Source organism: Myotis yumanensis, unplaced genomic scaffold (genome assembly GCF_028538775.1).
Source record: "Myotis yumanensis isolate MYYU_CA2020_CCGP unplaced genomic scaffold, mMyoYum1.0.hap1 SCAF_9, whole genome shotgun sequence".
NCBI lineage: Eukaryota > Metazoa > Chordata > Mammalia > Chiroptera > Vespertilionidae > Myotis > Myotis yumanensis.
The window spans coordinates 21,418,074-21,439,932 of record NW_027223760.1 but is presented as its reverse complement, the minus strand read 5'-3'; the positions used below and the strand labels follow the sequence as shown (position 1 = coordinate 21,439,932).

The window sequence follows — 21,859 nt, the reverse complement described above, 5'->3', positions numbered from 1 at the left end:
CCATGAGATAAATACTATATTCCCATTTCACTGGTGAGAAGCAGACTTTAAGAAGTTTATGTGTCCAAGTTCAAACAGGTTTAACTGATAAAAATCTAATTACAACCCAGTCCTGTGTCCAGAAGTGAGCTCTTAACCGCTACAATACACTGTCTCCTAGAATGTCAGGCCTGGAAGGAGCCTGAGAAGTTTAGCCCAAGCCAACCCCTTTAAGAACAGATCAGAAAACAAGTCCAGTGGGATTCTGTTTTATTTTTTTTCCAGTTTGGCCATAGTAAAAGGTTTGCATAAAAAAACTGGTAGAAAAATGGAGGAAAGGAGAGAACACATATGGGGGAGGGGGTGTCTATATCTAGATTCATATTGTCATTTACCTTTCACACCACCTTATCAATTAGATATTATTCCCATTTTACAGATAAGGAAACCAAGGCCTAGAAGTGTTAAAGCAATTTCCCCAAGGACCAAGCCTTATTAACTCTTGGTTTCAGATCTATATGATGCCAAAGTGCTTACTACAACATCACCATTTTCCAAGGCAGGCAAGAGAGGTGGATTGTGATGGGTCAGGTCTAAGAGCAGGGAGGTGTTTGTCCTCAAGAGCTGTGAACAGGGAATGATGGCATGGAGGCAGTATTTGAGGAAAGGGAACTAGGTGTGGAGAACAGATTATGTGGGATTGGATCCGGCGAGTGCTACTAGGGAGCCCTCGTTACAGTGCAGGCTTTTGAAATTTTAATATCTTCCTTCCTTTGAGATGTGTGAATTTATTTAACCCTCATAATAATCCTGTGAAGAAGGCAGATTGGATATCACCTCCATTGAAGATGGAGACAAGGAAACTGAGGCTCAAAGATGCAGTTTGCCCAAATGATACAACGATTCAGTGACTCAGCAAGTATACAACCCAAATCTTCCGACCCCATTCCAGGGCTCATTCCAACATATCCCAGTTCGCTTGAAAGCATCTCTGACTTGGAATAAGCTGACAGGAGGGCTGCTTATCTCACCTGGTAGTAATAACAATTAAGGAGGAGCAAGCAGCCCTGACCAGTGTGGCTCAGTTGGTTGGAGCATCTTCCTATATGCCAAAAGGTTGTGGGTTCGATTCCTGGTCAGGACACAAACAGAAGGCAACCAATTGATTCTCTCCCACACCCTCCCACTCACCTTCTCTCCCCTCTCTAAAATCAGTAAGCGTATCCTCAGGTGAGGATTTTTTTTTTTTTTTTTAAAGAAGGAGCAAGCACTGAAGAGGCCTTGTTAAGGAAGAAGCCAAGAATTTCCGGTGGGGGGGGGGGGGGGGTGTGTGTGTGAAGGGAACAAAAGGGAGGAAGGAGAGATGGAGCTGAGGTCTTGAGCCTGAGCCATCTGGGAGGATGGCAATGCCCTAGATGGCCATGGGGAGGGAAGATGAGGAGGCTGATTTTGAATCGATGGCAGGATGAAGTCAAGTCAACTGTCAATCAGGAAGTTAGAGATGAGGTTAGAGTTCAGGAGAAGGGTCAAGGCTACAAATAAATATCTGGGAGCCATGAGCACCCCAGAGATCCAGGAGTAAGGACAGCAAGTGCACAGGGCAGAAAGCATATCTCCAGTCACTCTTTTTGAAAAAATGGGAAAACTCTGCATCTAATAAAGATAAACAGATACACAGGTATGCCTCACCCTTTCCCCTGTAGGCTTGCTTGCAAGTGCTGTTATGCGTGGCATAATAGTGAGGAACCTAGACCCGATTTCTCCTCTCTCCAGGATGTCTAGGACTAGGAGCCCCGAGAGGAGAGGCGCCGGTTTGGCACACATGTCTGGAGTTGATAGAGTTGTAGGACAGAAGTCAGCCCTTGGTGCGTTTCAGTCTTACTCTCACCTGCCACCCCTCCATCTCCCTTCTCCACCTGCCCCCTCCCCCCCCCCCCCCCCCCCCCCCCCCCCGGTTCCTGCTCCCCTCCGCCAGGTTCTTACCTAAAATTCCCAAATACACTCTTTGGTAATGTCCTCGCTGTCTGCCAACAGGGTGCCGCTTCGGTCGGATCGCATGTAGAAGCCGTTGGGTGCCAGCACTGTGAGCAAGTTGCTCCCCTGAAGCTCGATACAAAAGTTGAGGGCAAACTTTCCCCAAGGGCGAAAGGTGCCAAAAGATGTTATTGACCAGAAGGATCCACCCTGTGCTGGGAGGGGAGAGCTCAGGTCAGTGGGCCATTTGGGAGGGGAGCCTCCAGCAGTGCAGCCTCTGAGGGGGCTCCCAGGACAGTTGCCACCCTCCCTGGCTGCCCTGCCGGGCCTGCGCTGGCAGACCCCTCCATGGGAATGCAGGGGGGCTGGCTGCTGTTCTGCCAACCCGCTCTGGAGGCCTAGAAGTGTGAACACTGAAAGACACTCTGGTTTTCCCTTTATGATGAACAGGTCCCGAGCGGCAGACCCTGAGGTCTGAGTTGGGGCTGAGGCAGGGCTAGACTGTGAGCTGAGGGTGAGGGTGAGGAGCTACTCACCCTGAAAATGGTAGATGCCCTGGCGGCAGGGCAGCAGGTGAATGCAGTTGGGCTGGTCCATGTTGCACTGCATGAGGTCATGTCCTGATGAGATGCCCACGTACCCATACCGGCCTCGCAATGCAAGGAAGGGGCGGTTGGCTAATCGAATCCCAAATTCCTCACTTGGGCCTGAAAGAAATTAGGCAGGCATTATTTGGGTGGGCTGCCTCTAGATCAGTGGTTCTCAACCTTCTGGCCCTTTAAATACAGTTCCTCATGTTGTGACCCAACCATAAAGTTATTTTCGTTGCTACTTCATAACTGTAATGTTGCTACTGTTATGAATCGTCATGTAAATATCTGATATGCAGGATGGTCTTAGGCAACCCCTGTGAAAGGGTCGTTCGACTGCCAAAGGGGTCGTGACCCACAGGTTGAGAACCGCTGCTCTAGATGCTTTGTCAGATGGAAGCAGGAATGGGGGGACACTAATTGCAGAAGGCTATTGTCAATATTTTAACATTTAGTGAACCCCTACTGTGTGCCAGGTACTAGTGTGAAATGTTTGTGAAAGCACTTAGAAATTTTTATATTCTTCTTTCCTTTGAGATGTGTGACTCTCTCCAACCCTCATGCTAACCCTGTGAGGCAGGCAGATTGGATATCACCTCCATTGAAAATGGCTCAAAAAGGTGGTTTGCCCAAATGATGGCAAAAATTCAGAGACTCAGCAAGTATACAGACCTAAATCTTCTGATCCCCCCTCCCCCCATTCCAGTGCTCATTCCAATATGTCCCAGCTCCCTTGAAAGCATCTCCGACTTGGAATAAGCTGGCAGGAGGGCTGCTTAGCTCACCTGGAATGGTGGCATTGGCTATCAGCAGGCTGTTGGGTGCGATGCCCAAGAAGCGTCCATTGGGAGACTGCAGGATGATTCTGCCACAATTCCAGTGCATACGGAAGAAGGTGTCACACTCCAGCCGGTGCCCATTCGCCAGCACTGTCCTATGGCGCCTCTGAAGATTATAATGAGAACAGAAAAGGAACGCAAGGGATGAAAATAGCTTTCTTCCCATCATTTTTATTCCTAAACCTTCTTTCCTACATCCCACCCACTAGCCTTTGTTATTCTCCCAGGGGTCGCTTTGTACTTGCATCTCCTTTTTGGAAAACATGTTGTGACTTCAGCCCTCTCACTTGCTTAGTCTGTGCTGTATCCCAGAGCCCCAGTATCAAAAAGGCTATGTGGAGAGAAATAAACCTTGGCCCAGACTCCATAATAACTTCAAAATGGATCATAGATGTAAAAGTGAAACCTACATTATAAAACATCTAAAAGAGAACAAAGGAGAAATTCTTTGCAATTTGGGGGTAGGCAATGATTTCTTGGGATAAAAAAAAAAAGCACTAATCATTTATAAAATGTAGAAATTGGACTTCATTAAATTTAAAACTTGTTACTCAAAAGACACTGGTAAGCAAATGAAAAAGCAAGCCACAGATTGGGAGCAAATTATACAATACATATATTTGGCAAAGGACTTGACTTCAGGACATACAGAGAACCTTCATAATTCAATAATAACAGCCTAAGTGCCCATCAGTAGATGAATGGATTAGAAAACTGTGGTACATCTACACGATGGAATACTATGCTACTGTAAAAAAGAAGGAACTCTTACAATTTGCAACGGCATGGATGGAGCTGGAGAGCATTATGCTAAGTGAAATAAGCCAGTCAATGAAGAAAAAATACCACATAATCTCACTCATTCATGGATAATAGAGGCCATTATAAACTTTTGAACAATAATATATACAGAGGCAGAGCTGCCTCACACAGAGTGTCAAACTGCAGCGGGAAGGCTGGGGAGGGTTGGGGGGCAGGAGGGAGGGGGGTAAGAGATCAACCGAAGGACTTGTATGCATGCATATGAGCATAACCAATGGACATAAGACACTGGGGGGTAGGGGAAGCCAGGGTATTGTCAAGGGCGGGGGAAAAAAAAGGACACATATGTAATACCCTTTGTAATGCCTTAAGCAATAAAAAATAAAATTAAAAAAAATTCAATAATAAGACAAACAACCCAATAACAAATGGGCAAAAAATTTGAACAGGGAAAATATACAAATGCTCAATAAGTACATGCAAAGATACTCATACATTATCAATTATAAGGGAAATGCAAATTAAAACCATAATAAAATGTCATTACACACCCATTATGTTGGCTAAAATGAAAAAGACAATACCAAGTGTTGAGGAGGATATGGGACAATTTGAATTTTTATGCATGACTGGTGAGAATGTAAAATGGTACAGTCACTTTAGAAATCTATTTTACATTTTCTTAAAAAGTTAAGCACACATTTTATCAGTAGTTACAATGCTGGGTATGTGCCCAAGATAACTGAAAAAATAGGCCCACAAAAAGATGTATACACGAATGTTTTATAGCAACTTTATTCATAATAGCCAGACTGGGAACAACTCAAGTTATTAACAAGTGAATGGGTAAACAAATTATGTTTGTGATTTTTCAATTTGTTTTTTGTTGACTTTTTTAGAGATAAAGGGAGAGGGAGAGAGAAACATCGATGCAGGACATCTATCAGCCGCCTCCTACCTGGGATGGCGCCCACAACCTGGGTCCCTGCCCTGACTGGAACCTGCAACCTTTCTGTGTACAGGATGATGCCCAACCAACTGAGCCACACTGGCCAGGGCTGTTCGTGTTTTTGAGTAGTGAAATACTACTCAGCAATAGAAAGGAATCAACTTCTGATACATGCAACATCATGGAAAATTCATACAGTATGCTGAGTGAAAGAAGCATACGTACTGTAATACGGTATGATTCCATTATATGAAACTAGAAGCCCGGGGCATGAAATCTGTACACATGTAGGGTCCCTAGGCCTGGCCAGCAATCAGGGCCAATCTGTGGGGCAACCAGCGGGGTGATGGGGGGGGGGGGGGGGCCCTGCTGGCACCCGCCTTGGCTGGCCTGGGGCCTGCGGGCTGGGGGCAGCTCCTGCATTGAGCATCTGCCCCCTGGTGGTCAGTGTGCATCATAGCGACTGTTTGTTCCGCTGGTAGTTCCACCGTTCGGTGGATTTGCATATTAGGCTTTTATTATATAGGATTCTGAAGTAGGGAAATCTAAATGTAATCCACAGTGGCAGAATACATATCAGCAGTAGTGAGAAGAGCAAGGGTGAATGGAACTGACTGGAAAGGGGCAAGAGGGAATTTCTGTGGTGGTGAAAATAGTCTCTAACTTGTTAAATGGTTGTGGCATGGTTGCATAGGTGTGTATACATTTGTCAAAATGTATTAAATTGCACACTTAGAATGGGTGTATTTTATTGTATGTGAGTTATGCCTCAATAAAATTGATTTTTTTTAAAGATTTTTTTCCCAAAAATATATTTCATTGATTTTTTACAGAGAGGAAGGGAGAGGGACAGAGAGTCAGAAACATTGATGAGAGAGAAACATCGACCAGCTGCCTCCTGCACACCCCCCACTGGGGATGTGCCCGCAACCAAGGTACATGTCCTTGACCGGAATCGAACATGGGACCCCTGAGTCCGCAGGCTGACGCTCCATCCACTGAGCCAAACTGGCCAGGGCTGATTTTTTTTTTTTTTTAAAAGGCTCCATTGGCCCTAATGCAGTGATGGCGAACCTTTTGAGCTCAGCATGTCAGCATTTTGAAAAACCCTAACTTTAACTCTGGTGCCGTGTCACATATAGAAATTTTTTGATATTTGCAACCATAGTAAAACAAAGATTTATATTTTTGATATTTATTTTATATATTTAAATGCCATTTAACAGAGAAAAATCAACCAAAAAAATGAGTTCATAGGTTCGCCATCACTGCCCTAGTGGGTTGGTTAAGTGGTTAGAGCATTGGCCCTTGGACTAAAGGGTTGATGAGGGCTGGATTCTGGTCAAGGACACATACCTCAGTTGCAGGCTTGAATCCCACCTCCGGTTGGGGCGCATGTGGGAGGCAACCAATCGACGTGTCTCTTCCACATGGGTGTTTCTCTTTCTCTTTTTCTCTCCCCCTCTCTCCTCCATTCTCTCTAAAATGTCAATGAAAAAAACGTATCCTCGGGTGAGGATTAACAACAAAAAAAAGAGGCCTCATTGGATGAATATTGGCCCATTGGGTGAAAATGAATGTTTATTGACAAGGGCCTCCATCGTTCACTCTACCATCTGGTTGTCTGCCTTGAAAAAGGATAAAGTGTGTCTAGAGAGAAAGAATTTAGGGCTTAAAGGTTATCTTGCTCAGAAAGCCAAGTCTTACCTGGGCTAGGTAGCAACCATTGGCTGAACGAAGCTGCAAAATGGGTCTGTCATTGTCACTTTCAAACTGGAACAACGACATTGGGGTTAAGTGTTCAGAGGCAGCATATACCTCAACATCTGCAGAAGAAGAATATGTCATAATAAGCCTGAGTCTGGTCTCATCCTCAGTTTCAGCCCCTTCTCTATGCTTTATGACTGGGGTTCCCTCTGCTTTCCCTCCTTGTCCTCCATCACCTTCTATTGGACCCTAGAAGCCTGGAGAAGACCCAGGACCCTTTCCCCTAAAGCCCACATCCCTGCTTTATTGCCCTTCTTCATGGCACAGAGATCTTGGGACCCCTAGATATTTTCTATGAGTAGGTTCAAAACTCCTCACTGATCCCAAACACATTTTCCTCTTCTCAGTAGCTAGCCCTCCCTTCCTCCATGGCTGCATCGGACCCAGTACTTGCCATAGAGGACAGAGAGGAACTTCCGAGTCTTTGCCCTGAGGCTGACCCAGGTGGGGCAATGTTGTAGGATGAACCACTCCTCGCCCCTATGGGGATTGGAGCCCAGGCCCAGGAGCAGGCGTGGGCCCTGTGCATACAACATGCCCCCTTCTCCATCACTCAATGCCACGACTCCTCCAGGCCGCACTTGCATGTGAAAAGCAGTCTGTGATGAGGGTTGGGAGACCAGTTGGTCTAAGTGGGACAAGAAACAGTGTGTAGATGTCTCCAGGTGGTAGCATCCATCTTGGAAATGCAACAGGAATCCACATTCCCCCAGGCAGGGAACTGGTGCGTCCACCCAGACACGACCCGCAGTAGAGTCGGCCCTGGCATAGCAGTGGTTGAAGGGGCTGTAGAGGATCACGTGGGCATGCAGGGCTGGCCGGGGCGTCCACATATGGTAAGCTGAGAGGACCCGGGAGTTGCAGAACACATCGTGGCCATCGGACTCCAGATAACGACCACTGATTATGCACTGGAGGGTCCACTTGCCATTGCGGTGGAAACGGAGTAGGAAGCATCCGTGGTGGCTTGTCCTTGGCCGGTCATAGCACAGAGAGCCATCTGCCTCACACAGAAGGTAGAGGCCCTGCAAGCTCCTTAGCCGTACCACGGCCTGTGTCTCATGCTCATTGCTGACCAGAATCTCCCAGGTCTGGAAGCATTGGGAGGGAGGAGAGGGAAATCAGTACTGCAAGTGGCTAAACCAAGGAGTCCTACAACCATCACCTCGGGAACCACCCTAGAACCTTCCTCAAGACCAACCAACTTCCCCTCCACATCAGTCTCCTTAATGTTGGTTTCTTTACTCTCTCATCCAATAGTAATCAAAAGATCTCAGGACACTACCCACACTGGAGCCATAGGGCTTCTCAGGATCCCAAGAGAAGTTCTGGATGCCCACCTCCAACTAATGGGAGGTAAACCTCCCTCTCTTCCTTGACCACTTTCTTCATTACCTAGTTTTTTTGTTTGTTTGTTTGTTTGTTTTTTCATTGCCTAGTTTTTAAAGAAATGTTTTGGTTTAAGTCTTACTTCTCTCTTCCTTACTGTTGCCCCTGAATAGCATACTCAGCCAATACTTTCATCTCCAAAGGACACCTCCTGAACATGGCAGGAGAAAAACAAGACCTCTTACAGGCAGGCCTGGGCTCAGGGATGAGTCAGGGAGCACAGACAGTTGAGATGCAATTGTTTGCTTTAGCTGCGATCAACCCTCTTATAAGCAGGAGGACTCGCTACTGCTTCAACCTTAGTGCCATCCCAGAGGGGCCTACATCGCTCTCTAAAATGAGAACCAACTCTCCTAGGGCTTCTAGAGCACCCCATTTCCAAACTACAACCAGGAAAGAAACATAGTCTTGCAGTATCCACTGATTTAACTGTTGGATCCCCCAAATTCTGCCTTCCAGCCTGGGCTCTCCACCTCTCCTCTTTGTGATGACACATCCACTCTGTGCTGGAATGCAGGGTAGGGGACATACAGAGCTAGACAAAATAGCGAGGCCAGGGCTGAGCGTCACCTCCTGGAATAGGTTTAGAGACAGGGAGATGGAGCAAGAGACCTGTGGGCAAGAGCCTGGGGTAGAAGGGTCTTGAGCTAGCAATGGCAGAGGCCAGGAGAGTAATTAGGTAGAGTGCGCTCTCCTCTTCCCCTCGTCCCCCCGCGTGAGAGCTTAGTCACCGGGGACAATGGTTCCAGTACAGGTTTACTCTGTTACCTGTCTCCGGCCCAAACCTTTTGCAGTAGTAGTGACCATATTCTTATATGGCTCATAAGTGAGGTAGGATCCTGCCCAGCTGATGAGCCCAACCCTTAGGTCTTCCGGCTTGGGTCGTCTTTGCATCCATTCCACCTCCTCCATGGGGCCGGCACCACAGCTGATGACTCCTTCCGGCCCAGCCTTCCCCCCAGTGGTGAGGTTCCACAGGCCATAGGGCCTGGAATCAGGCCCAAAGCACCCACCGGAAGACGTTCCCAGAGGGAACTTTCCAGGCAGAGGCTGACTAGGGCTCAGCACCTCTGTGACCCGGGCGCATTGTGACTGAGAGCTGCCCCTCATCCCACCATAGTGGGGAAAGGGCCCTGGCCCAGCATCAATCCATGACCCAGAGGAAGTGGGCCCAGGCTTGGCATGAGCCTCTCCACACCACTCCGGGCACTGATGTGGGCTGAGTTAAGACTGAGAATCAGAATCTCAGCTGGTGCCAGTGACCACCTGTGACTTCAGGTAAGTCCCTCTTCTTCTTCACTTCTGTTTCTCTTTTTAATCACAGGAAAAAAAATCAACCCCTTTTCTCCTAGAAAGTGGGTTCTACCTGCTCCCTTGGGGCTTAAGGTATTTTTGGAGTTCATAATATCCAAGAAAAATCTGTTAACTTTTATGGCCCTTGGGAGGATGAGGCTAAAATGTCAGGGAGGGTGAGGATACCCTAGATCAGGGGTCCTCAAACTTTTTAAACAGGGGGCCAGTTCACTGTCCCTCAGACCGTTGGAGGGCCGGACTATAGTTTAAAAAAAAAAAAAACTATGAACAAATTCCTATGCACACTGCACATATCTTATTTTGAAGTAAAAAAACAAAACGGGAGCAAATACAATATTTGCATTTGCATGTGGCCCTCGGGCCATAGTTTGAGGACGCAGCCCTAGATCAGTGGTTCTCAACCTTGGCTGCACATTAGAATCACCTGGGAATCTTGTTAAAATCCTGATTTCTGGGCCTCATCCTCCGGAAATTCTGTTTCTTTGTTATGGGGTGAGGCCACAACATTAGTAACAAAGAAACAGAATTTCCAGAGGATGAGGCCCAGAAATCAGGATTTTAACAAGATTCCCAGGTGATTCTAATGTGCAGCCAAGATTGAGAACCACTGCCCTAGATAGATAACCAGCAAGGTGCAAATAAATCATTTTAACCAGGAAAGGCTGGCTCAGGAGCAGGGGAAGAGAATAGCCCGGGAAGGGAGAGTCCCGAGCACCCATCATAATCCCCAGCTGCACTGCTGCTGCACAGACAACCAGTGCTGCCTCTAATACCAGCCCGGACCCCCAGAGTCTCTGTTAGCCTTTACCTCCGGGACTCACTTCCTACAAAGCTCATGGAGAAATAGCCCACAACCTGGAGAAACTGACATGAAAGAAGGGAGAACAGCAAATAAAATAAAATACTAGTAAGAAGGTGGCAATGGTAGGTTTTAAGCTTTGCTGGGTTGCAAAGGGAAACCGGCAGAGTGAGTCACACTTGGAGAGTAGCCCACAGCCCTGGTCCTATTCCCCACTGGTGGGAGTTGTCTACCCAGGTAGAGAGTCTCAGTGGTGCACAGTAAGGAATGTAATCCCTAGGCCCTACCAATGTTTCACAAAATAAGGCGAATAGATCACAGAATCGGCTGCGTGACTTTAAAGATGCATACTCATGTTTTCTCCAGTGTACCTCAGGACTCTTGTTTTTAACGAATGTTCCCTCCCCCTCAAATTTCAATGTGATAGTAATCATTAAGAACCACAGCTGGCTAGGAGGTGGATAGGATAGGAGAGTTATGTGGTTTACAGAAGCAAGAAGTTAGATCCTGTTACCCTCAGCAAAGGCCCCTTGGAATTGGGAGGAAATAGGATTTCCTCCACTGGAACCCCTGCAGTACTTCCCGCCTCAATAAGGAGGGAGCTGCAGAGCTACATGAAGGCAGCAATGGATGTGTGTGTGCCTTGGGGGAGGGGGTTTGGCCCTGCAGCCTTAGCTGCTTTGACCCTCCCCCATATTGTCTCATTGCATCCAATAACCCAGCCCCCACTACTAGGCTACAGACCACATCATGTACAAACCACAGCAAATTTATTACTCAATATCCAGTGCCATATCTTAGCACCACCCGGAGCCCCCCCTTCCCTCCCACCTGGCCCCAAGGGTATGCCCAAAATGGAACAAACAAAAGTAAACCCAGGTCCCTGCTCCTCCTCTGGAAGAAAGGGTCTCGGTCCTGGAAGCCCCTTCCACAGGTCCCAGCAGGCAGGAGAGTGGACCCCTCTGTGCCCGGAGAGCAAGGCTCCAGGCTCCAACAACAGAGAGAACATGCAGGCAGGAGGGGCAGGAGCAGAGGCCTGTGTCTGTGGGAGGAGGAGCAGGAGGGCAGGGCACTGCCTGAGGAGGCCGGGAGTCTGGTGATCCCGGGGATGCACGCGGGGGCTTCCGGGCAGCAGGGGCCGGCCCCTGGTTGGTTAGCGCTTAGACAGCTCATGGGACAGCCAGTCCAGCCCATCGTATAGGCCTGTGCCTTGGGTGGCACAGGTGGCCTGGACGTACCACTGGGGGGAGAAGGAAAGAAAGAGGTTAGCATCAGGGAAGAGAAAGGGGGATGCCTTCACTTACTGCCCAGCCTGTGGCTCCCTTGGGAGAGGCAGGACCCTCACCGTGCGACTGCGCAAGTGCTGCAGGCCCAGCTTGTCGGTCAGCTCGCTCACGGGCATGGCGTTGGGCATGTCCTGCTTGTTGGCAAAGACCAGCAGCACCGCATCCCGCAGCTCGTCCTCCTGCAGCTGAGAGAGGCCAAGGGGGTGGAATCTGGGGTCCTTTGGGGTCCCCAGGCTCCCTCTTCCCTGCTGTGTAGGGAAGCTCTCCTTTCCTCCTTCTAGCATATTTGTGGGAAAAACAAAATATTGTGTAGTCTACTGCTGAACACAAGACACAGAGTTATAATTCACTGGAGGCCAAATTGGCCTTAAGTCTAGAAAGAGCCTTTTTCTCATTTGAGTAATTGCCTTAATCAAAATGACAAAATTTCAAAATGGAAAAGCAAGAACGTAAGATGATGTTTCTCTCCACCACATATTGCCCTCTTCCCCCTAACTCCTCAGACTCAGAGGTGAGGATGTGAAAATTCATGTCCTATACTTGTTACCTGACCCAAATTCAAAACAGGGTAAGAGTCTCCTTGTGTCTGCGTCCACAAAGAGAAACACACATTCAAGGCCCGTGAGGCATTTCCTGACTGCACACCCGACAGCGCCCTGTCTCCACACCGAGGGCTCAGTCCCAGGGCCCTGGCGCTCACCATCTTCTGAAGTTCATCAGCCGACTCCTGGACCCGCTCCCGGTCATTACTGTCCACCACAAAGATGAGACCCTGGGCAGAAAGGAAGGTGGAGCAATCAGTCCCGTCTAGAACATACTTTAGTCTGGCTCTTTCTCTCTTTAATCGTCTCTAAAAACTTCCACTAAGGCTCGGCAGATGTCCTGGCACAAAGTGGAGGCACCCTGCAAAGGATACAGCTTCTGCCCTCAGGCAAGCAATCTAGCTAAAAGACATAGGTGGGAACAGGGAGAGAGGTGATGAGAGCTAACTCAGGCAGCCTGGACCCTGGACCCCAACCCTGCTTCTCAGAACACCCCTAAGGTGACTGGGTCTCAGAAGACTAAGGCCAATTCTGAAGGATGATGAGAAGCTAGCTTACCAAAGGGGAAGGGGGTGAATGGAGCAGGGTTTTAACCTGGCCTGGGGGCCCAGACTAGGCCAACTTCTCAGTCTTCCTAACCCTAACACCCCCTCCCCTGGGGTTGGGGAGACATCCCTGCCCCCACCTGAGTGTTCTGAAAGTAGTGCCTCCACAGAGGCCGAATCTTGTCCTGGCCTCCCACGTCCCAGACCGTGAAACAGATGTTCTTGTATTCCACTGTTTCCACGTTGAAGCCTGCAGATAATTGGGGGGAAAAAAAAAGAGAGAGAGAAAAAGTCCTGAAAGGAAGGAACTCACTAAAACTAGGTGAATTCAGCAGGGACACAAAACCAGAGGGCAATGATCAAGGCCCAAGGGATCAGAAGCCCAGAGACCAGCAGTCCACAAATGGGGCGGGGTTAGGGCACATCCAGCCCTCCTGGGCACCATCCAACACGTAAAGATACCGTGACCCACTTCTCAGGTAGCTGTATCTGGTGTCAGCTCCCAGCACTGGGGTGCAGAGTGGGGGGTAGACCCCGAGGAGGTCAGCCGCGGCGCGCTCCCGCTCCTCCAATCTGGCCTCCAGACTCACCTATGGTGGGAATGGTGGTGACAATCTCCCCCAACTTCAGTTTGTACAGGATTGTGGTCTTGCCAGCTGCATCCAAGCCAACTGCAAAGGAGAGGGGCCTGGCGATAGAGATAGGAGCGAGGGAGCCCCCTAGAGACCAGGGAAGGGGAAAGGCCAGGACAGCTGATGGTGATGATGGTGATGGGGCGAGGGGCCGAGAGCCCAGCGCCTTCAGGTGAGCGCTGTGGTCCACCTTCCGGGCCTGGAGGGCAGTCTGGGTGGTGAGCGAGCGCCAACTCCTGAACCCAAAGCCGGAGAGGAGGGACGGGAGAGGACTCGGGGTGGAAGGTCACAGGAGGAGAGTCCCGCTCCTTTGAAAAGTCGTCTCCAAGGGCGGAATCCTCCCTTCTCACCAGCCGGGCTGGGGCGGAGGGCGCTTCACCCCACCCAGGCCCGCAGCTCCCGGTCTCAGGGCCCGGGGTCGGCGCTGCAGACCGCGACCCGCCCGAGAGCAGTGGCCCGCGGGGTGGGGGAGTGGGTGACTCAGGGTCAGGGGTCGGCTGAGCTGGGCTGGAGGGACCGGGGGCGGAGGGCTGCGCGGGGGCCGGCGCTCCCGTCCGGGCCGCGCGCTCGATCTGCCTCACCCATGAGGATCCGCATCTGCTTCTTCCCGAAGATCCGAGAAAAGAGCGCGGACACGGTGAGGCCCATGGCGGGGCCCGGGGGAGGGGGCACGGGCACGGACACGAGGGTGCAGGCTGGAACCGGCCGGTCGCGGGGGGATGGGGCTCGGCAGCAGCAGGAGGAGGAGGTGCCGCCACCGCCTCCGCGCGTCCCGGCCCGCCCGACGTCACTGCAGCCCCGCCCCCGCCGGGCCGGCCCCCCGCCCCGCCCCGCGCCCGCCCCGCGCCCGCCCCGCGGCTCGGGCTCCGGAGAAACTGAAGCTGACCGCGTCTCCGCTGCCCGGCTGCGCGCCGCGCCAGCTTGAAGGAGGAAAGGGTCAGGTTTCCCCACCTGGTTCTAGCGTGCCGGTCACATCTGCGGCTGCTGAGCCGGCATCCGAGCGGCTCACTTCTGCACCGTGGCCCCCTTCTCCATCACCCGTGGCCGCCGCAGGGTTTGGTTTGCAGCGTTCAGCCCACTCCGGGCTCTGGCTTAGCTCTTGGTAACTAGCAGCATGGACTGGGAGCACCACCCTCTCAGGGATGCGGGAGCTCCGGGCTGAGGTCTTAGTCCTCCCTTTTGCCCCCTCAGCTCCTGGAGCGAGGGCATGACTTTACTCTTCAGTCATAGACTTGCATTCCTAAGCAGGCTTTTTTTTTTTTTACAAGGCCAAAGAGTACATTTAAAAGAGTCCCAGAGTAATAACACACGAGTGGTGAACAATCAGATCAGTTCTGCATCTTTAGCTCTGTTATTAACCTCTTTCTTCTCATCCCTGTTGTCACTGCCCTATTTCACTACCATCTCTTCTCAGGATTGACTTCGCCTCTTCACAGGTCTCCTGCCCCTTGGTATCGCCACCCAGTCATACTAGTCTTGATGATGCCACTCTTGCAATTAAAATTTAGTGTATTACCACCCAGGACAAAATCTAAAAGCCTTAAATTGGGTCCATACGCCAGCCCCATCTGTTGCCGCCTCCTTCACATACCCTAAACTACTGCCTTGAGATGACTCTCCACGCTTTCCAGGTGAGCCAGGCTCCCTGAAGCCCTAGGAGTCCTTGCAGTCGTTTTCCTCTGCCTGGAATGCTTGTTTCACTCATCTCTAGTTATATGGGCAACCACTACTCATCCTTCAAATCCCAAAGTGTTTTCCTTGACAGCCTTCTCTGCTGCCCCTAGATAGGCCTCCCTCCTAATTTCCATTTCACATTAAATATACTTATACACGCTGGTACGATGGCAGGACTTGTATCTGCAGGCCTGGTTCCTCACTAGATGTGAGCTCCTTGAAGGCAGGACCTTGTCTCTCCAGGGTGATTATCTGGCATGGCATCTGGTATGTTGAGAGTGGGACTGATCTGCAGAGGATTCCTAAACTTACTGTGTGACCTTGGGCATGCTACTTAACCTCTCTGCGCTTCATGTTTGCCTATCTGTAAAACAGTGCTCATGATACCCACGGAGCAGAATTATGGTACGACCACATGGCAAATCTCTTGTGAAGCTTCTGGCATATAGTTGGTGGCACTTGGGAAAGACGTTTTGGGTATAGGGTGCCCTCTACAAACACTTGTTGAATTAGTTCAGCAGATTCAGAAGGGGTGCTAATACTTATTATACTATACGCCTACTAGGTGCCAAAGGCTGGCCTAGAAAGGGTTGCTGTTTTCGTGGTCTAAACGGGAGTCTTCATTGTTGCTCTTTAGGTACAAAGGGACTGAGCCCTCAAATAGTGGGGACCTCGCTCACCCGCATGTTTGCTAAGGACAGTGCGACGTCGCCTGGTCCCTTGCGGGTCGCAGCCTGAGGGCCAGCTCAGGCGAACCTCCTGCAACCACCGGCACCGCGTGCCCTCAAGTTGCGCTTGCTCTGCTCTTGGCGACAGCGGTGCGCTTGCAGCCCCGGTAGATTCTCAACAGGCTGCAGTAGCCCCGCCCACTCCGTGCCCTGGGGGCGGGGCCTGTGGCGTCGTGCTGTCGTCACTTCCAGCGGACCCGGAAGCGCCCCAGACGGGCCGCTGCAGGTAGGAAGTCATGGTGGGGCTGCTGCGCTCAGCTCAAACCCTTGAGGACCGTGTGCCCGGGCCCGGCCGGGGCTGCTGACGCCCCGGCGAGCGAGGAGCCGGAGCGGCCGCTGGGACGGTGCGGGCGAGGCATGGAAGTGCGCTCCTATTGTGCTGGCGTCGCCCCGCCTCTAGGGTAGGACCCGCCCCCGCCCTCGGTGCAGGGACCGGGGTCGCTTCTCCAGGCTGCCCCGCCGCTAGGGTAGGACCCGCTCCCGCCCTCGGTGCAGGGACCGGGGTCGCTTCTCCAGGCTGCCCCGCCGCCCCGCCGCCCCGCTTCGGGGTCTCGGAAGCTGGAAGGAGCAGCTATGCGGCCTCGGGGACAACAACATCTGCCAGCGTCTTCGTGACCCTCTACCGGGTTGTCCAAACGCTGACGTGGAACGCGACCAGTTCTGAATCCTCATGGAGAAGTTTGGGATGAATTTCGGGGGTGGCCCGAGCAAGAAGGACCTGCTGGAGACCATTGAGAGCCAGAAGCAGCAGCTCAGCCAGTACCAGACGCGGCTCAAGGATGTGGTCCGCGCCTATAAAAGCCTCCTGAAAGAGAAAGAGGCTCTGGAGGCCAGCATCAAGGTGCTGTCGGTATCCCACGAGGCGGACGCGGGCCTCGCAGGTGTCCAGCCGCCAGGCCACACCTCTCCTGACTGCGTGGATGACCGATGCTCCACGCACAGCGAGGACAGCACTGGGACCGCCACCAGCTTGGATACCACGGCCAGTCTCGCTAGCACCAAGGGTGAGCTTGGGGCAGAAGATGACAGACTGGCCCGTGGACCACCACCTCCAAAGTCCGAAGAGGCTAGTGGGTCAGAGAGCGGTGTTAGCAGCAGCAGCGGGGATGGACAGGCTGCGGGTGGGGAGGTGGACAAACGACTGCACCAGCTGAAGACTCAGTTGGCCACTTTGACTAGCTCTTTGGCCACGGTCACCCAGGAGAAGTCCCGCATGGAAGCTTCTTACCTGGCTGACAAGAAGAAGATGAAACAGGACTTAGAGGATGCCAGCAAAAAGGCCGAGGAGGAGAGGGAGCGTCTGGAGGGAGAATTGAAGGAGCTGCAGGAGCAGATGGCAGAAACCAAAGCCCGACTTATCACACAACAGCACGACCGGGCCCAAGAGCAGAGTGACCATGCCTTGATGCTGCGTGAGCTCCAGAAGCTGCTGCAAGAGGAGAGAACCCAGCGCCAAGACTTGGAGCTTCGGTTAGAAGAGGCCCGAGAAGCCCTGGCTGGGCGGGCATATGCTGCTGGTCAGATGGAAGGGTTTGAACTGCAGGCTAAACAGCTGACCCGGGAGGTGGAGGAGCTCAAAGGTGAGCTGCAGGCTCTTCGAGATGAGAAGAATCGGCCAGACCCCCGGCTGCAGGAGCTTCAGGAAGAGGCCGCCTGCCTTAAGAGCCATTTCCAGGCCCAGTTGCAGCAGGAAATGAGGAAGGTAATTATCTTCATCTCCTTCAGTCATTTAGCCTGAAGTGGGAAATATTAAGGCTTTTTTTTCTCCTTTGATAGTGGCTGTACTTTCAGTTTTTGATGCTGTTGGAAAAGTTTTATTTGCGAGTCCTGGGAATTCCTGTTCTGTGTGGTGTTGACAGTGTCCACAGAGTGTGCTTCCAACAGGATGTGGAGCTTCTGAGTGTCAGCTGGGTTGGAGCCAGACAGCTCTGAATTTCTGGGCATTGGCATCTTACCAGCTGTGCTCTGTGAAGCGTATCGTAGCAGCTGTGCAATGAAAGGTAGTATATATGCCTGTAGGTCTATGCCTGTGTGTAGGTAGCAGTATATGCCTACAGGGAGGGTGGCTGAAGGGGGCAATGGGAATTTTCTTCGAAGAAATAACCTCTTGTAATTGCTTTCCATCAAGATTTGCCTTTAAAGATTTGCCTTTACAGTGCCTCTGTTCAGTTTCGAACCTCCCAGGAATATTGAAGAGGAAAAAAATGTCCCCTGATTTCTTTTTTTTTTAAATATATTTTTATTCATTTCAGAAAGGAAGGAAGAGGGAGAGAGAGAGAGAGAGAAACATCAATGATGAGAGAGAATCATTGATCGGCTGCCTCCTGCATGCCCCCCCCCCCCCCCTTCCCCTACTGGAGATCGAGCCCGCAACCCGGGCATATGCCCTTGACCAGAATCGAACCCTGGACCCTTTAGTCTGCAGGCTGATGCTCTATCCACTGAGCCAACTGGCCAGGGCATCACCTGATTTCTTAATAGGATTTGGGGACGTACATGATAGACAAGGATAACATACTGAATATGTGAGTTCAGTGTGTAATGGGAGAGAGTGGCAGCACTACAGCAGAATAAGGACTGATATACAGAGGTTCTTCATATTGTTTGGTATAACTTGTGATTGGGAGCAGAACCCTAGCAGGTTACAGGAACTTTTGTAAGCTCCCAAATCAACAGAAAAAATCCCCAGTTCCCCTTCCTGTCAGGTCAGTCCCTGACCTTTTGCTCCCCTATCTTGCTTTCTCAGAGTTTGCCATAGAGCTCCGTGGCTTTTCTGGATGGATTTCTATCTGTTCCCTTGTTTTACAGACAGCCCTTGCAGAGGATCAACTACGCCAGCAATCGCAGCTGGAAGAGCAGAGGGTGGCAGCCCTGGAGAACCAAATATCCGAGGTGTCGGAGCTGCTGGGCACCTATGAGAAAGCCAAGCAGAAGGACCAGCTGGCCATCCAGAAGCTGAAGGAGCGCATTCTGCAGCTGGACCTGGAGAACAAGACGCTGGCTCTTGCCGTCTCTAGCCGGTCCCCTCTAGACAGCCATGCAGAAGAGTCCAGTCTGGATGTCAATGTCCTGAAGGACAAGATGGAGAAGCTGAAGAGGCTACTGCAGGTGGCGGCCAGGAAAAGCCAGGTGACCTTGGATGTAGAGAAGCTCTGCAACCTGGAGATAATGCCCAGCTCTGAGGCTGCTGATGGGGAGAAGGCTACTGCGCTCTACTACCAGCAGGAGCTGAAACAGCTGAAGGAAGAGTTTGAGAGGTACAAGATGAGGGCCCAGGTCGTCCTCAAGAGCAAGACCACCAAAGACGGTAACCTGGCCAAGGAGCTGGAGGAATCCCAGGAACAGCTTGCAGAGCTGAAGGAGAAGTATATCTCCTTGCGGCTGTCCTGTGAGGAGCTCGAGCGCCAGCACCAGCAGGAGGCTGAGGACTGGAAGCAGGAGCTGGCCCGGCTGCAGCATCACCACCGGCAAGAGCTGGAGCGGAGCCAGCTGGACTTCAGGGACCGCACGCTGAAACTGGAGGAGGAGCTGCACAAGCAGCGGGACCGGGCCCTGGCTGTGCTGGCCGAGAAGGACTTGGAGCTGGAGCAGTTGAGGTCTGTGGCTTTGTCTTCTGTGCTGCCAGGACGCAGAAGCCCCGTAGGTGGCGGGGATCCTGAGGACCCGGCTGACGTAGCTTCCCCTGATAACCTGACCCAAGCACTTCAACTCGCTGCGGCCAACGAGCCCACTTTCTTCCTGTATGCTGAGCAGTTGGCCCGCAAGGAGGTGGAGATCACATTCCTGAGGAAGCAGAAACATAGGCTGGAGGTGGAGGTGCATCAGCTGCAGGAGCGGCTGCTGGAGGAGGGGGAGCGGCACCGGGAGGAGGTTGGAGTCCTGCAGAGCCACATTGAGAAGAACACCAGGGACCAGAGTCGGGAGGGAGCCAATCTGGAGTACCTCAAAAACATCATTTACCGCTTCCTGACCTTGCCTGACAGCCTGGGCCGCCAGCAGACACTCACAGCCATCCTGACTATCTTGCATTTCAGTCCAGAGGAGAAACAAGTGATAATGCACCTCCCACCCAGTGGTGGCTGGTGGCCTTCTGGCAAGAGATGATGTCATCTTCACGGACTCCTGAAATTTCCGGGCCTCTTACGTGAGAAGAGACAGGCTCCGGTTTCTACTCCCGCTTCTCTTACCGTATCATTTTTTTCTTCAGTGTTGAACTTGAAGGAGTCTTCAAAGTGGGGTGGGGTATTCTGCCAAATGCCATTAATGCTTATCCATGGGCCCTAAAGATACTGGAATGTTGGGACAACATCTTCTGGTGGTGGTGTGTGTGTGTGAGGAGGAGAGGGGGGAAGAGGTTAAGATTGAGAGGTGTAAAAGTTGGGGAAGTGGTAGGAAAATATTGGAAAATAAGACTTTTTTTGTTTTGACATTGTTCTCCTAGCGCAGAGCTAGGAATAAATGTGACTCCAAAGGGAGTTCAGGCAATTTCTAAACACACACAGGACCGGCTCTTTTCTCCATCATCACAATCTGAGTCTGGTCCACTGCTGCCCCAATTATCTGGGGACATAAATCCAGGCTGGAGAGGGGCCATGAAGTTTGAAATTGTGATAGGTGTCCACTAGTCCAGAAGGCCAAGGAATAGTTCATCCTGTAACTGGGAAGCTTGGTCTAGTTAGGGCTGGGTACAATCTAATCCATCTGCACAAAACACACTTTTGACCACCCTAGAGAAAACCTTGAGCACCAGGTTGATCTTAGGGAATTCCTGAGTGACCTGCTTTTGGCCCAGATGGGATTATAATAGACCTTTCACATTTGTCCCTCCCTTAACCAGCCTGCCTATGGTTGACCTGCGATTTGTGAGTAAATATGACTGCTATCTTTTCTTTAATGTTGAACTTGCATTAAGAAAAAAATTTGCCCAGCTAGTGTGGTTCAGTGGTTGAGCTTACATCCATGAGCCAGAAGGTCTCGGTTCAATTCCTGGCCAGGGCACTTGCCTGGATTTTGGGCTCAATACCCAGTAGGGGCTGTGCAGGAGGCAGTGGATCGATGATTCTTTCTCATCATTGATGTTCCTACCCCTCTTTCCCTCTCCTTTCTCTCTCTGAAATCAATTAAAAAAGAGAAAGGAAAAAAAGAATCCTAGCTTCTTGTAGAGAGGGGTCCTATTGGGAAGCTCTGAGTCTGCCTAGCTGTAAGGAGTTAGCTCAGAGGTTTATAGGGAAGAGGAAGAAGATTGCTGGGACCCTCACAGGAAAGTGGTAGAAGTTCAGCCGAGGCCAGGCTGGGGTTGTTGCTGCTCCGTGGACAGCATTCTGGCTAAGGTGTTCATGGTTACTGTCACCAGGGTATTTTGCCCACTCACTGAAGGAGCTAATAGAGTTTCAGTCCACAGTTTTCATCTTCCCACATGTGTTACTATAACGTTTCATCCTCCTGCGGGGTTTCTTCCATTAGAAGTTGCATAAGTAGATTCATTCTGCACTTAAGGAAAGGGGGCTTATTTTTCAGGCAGTCTGGAAAGAAGGGACTCAGAAAAGTGGGGTTCAAACAGTGTCAGTTCCCCTATTTGTTTTTTGCCCCCCAACTGCTCTTGCCGGTTATAGAGATCTTTGAACCCTAAAGACCAATGCTTTGCCACTCACGACTAATCTGTATTTTTGTTATTTCATCATAGAGCTATTTTGTGAGGGTTGGAGATGTAAAAGAATTTGATTAAAATGTTCTGATTGGGAGGCTGGATGACCTGGACTATCTACAAACTACAAGCAGTGTGGACTTAATGGGACAGAAGTGATATGTTCAAGTGTTAATAACAAACCATGGAATCATTAAACCTGAACAACTTGACGAATGTGCTTCCATAATGGTATATATTTATCTGGACACAAATAGAGTGCGAATGAAAATGGTAAATGAAAAGGATGGAAATATTTCATTATATTGATCTATGAGCTTGAATCTAGGGATGGATACCTCTGCTTTAACTGCCTCCATCACAACACTAATGCTTTTTAGCCTGGGATTTATGCATATGTGTTTGTGTGTAGGCAGCTATACTGGGAAAAGATGTTCTCATGGGTT

General features: G+C 50.7%; 3 protein-coding genes across 3 annotated transcripts; 1 reads left to right on the top strand and 2 right to left on the bottom strand.

The window, feature by feature from the left end:
- Positions 1–1,962: 1,962 nt before the first annotated feature.
- FSCN3 (fascin actin-bundling protein 3) lies at positions 1,963–9,161 on the bottom strand. Its single transcript, XM_070425021.1, has 6 exons — positions 9,018–9,161; positions 7,255–7,951; positions 6,801–6,919; positions 3,329–3,488; positions 2,490–2,660; positions 1,963–2,168 (listed from the first exon to the last, which is right to left on the bottom strand). The coding sequence occupies exons 1-6, from the start codon at positions 9,159–9,161 to the stop codon at positions 1,963–1,965; spliced, it is 1,497 nt and encodes a 498-aa protein (XP_070281122.1).
- Positions 9,162–11,115: 1,954 nt separating this feature from the next.
- Positions 11,116–14,118, bottom strand: ARF5 (ARF GTPase 5). Its single transcript, XM_070425022.1, has 6 exons — positions 13,949–14,118; positions 13,326–13,406; positions 12,876–12,985; positions 12,349–12,420; positions 11,708–11,833; positions 11,116–11,602 (listed from the first exon to the last, which is right to left on the bottom strand). Exons 1-6 carry the CDS (start codon positions 14,013–14,015, stop codon positions 11,516–11,518), a joined length of 543 nt encoding a protein of 180 aa, XP_070281123.1. The 5' UTR covers positions 14,016–14,118; the 3' UTR covers positions 11,116–11,515.
- A 1,884-nt stretch (positions 14,119–16,002) lies between these two features.
- On the top strand, positions 16,003–21,625 carry GCC1 (GRIP and coiled-coil domain containing 1). The gene is made up of 2 exons (XM_070423845.1): positions 16,003–17,471; positions 18,578–21,625. The coding sequence occupies exons 1-2, from the start codon at positions 16,440–16,442 to the stop codon at positions 19,871–19,873; spliced, it is 2,328 nt and encodes a 775-aa protein (XP_070279946.1). The 5' UTR covers positions 16,003–16,439; the 3' UTR covers positions 19,874–21,625.
- The last annotated feature ends 234 nt before the right edge of the window (positions 21,626–21,859 follow it).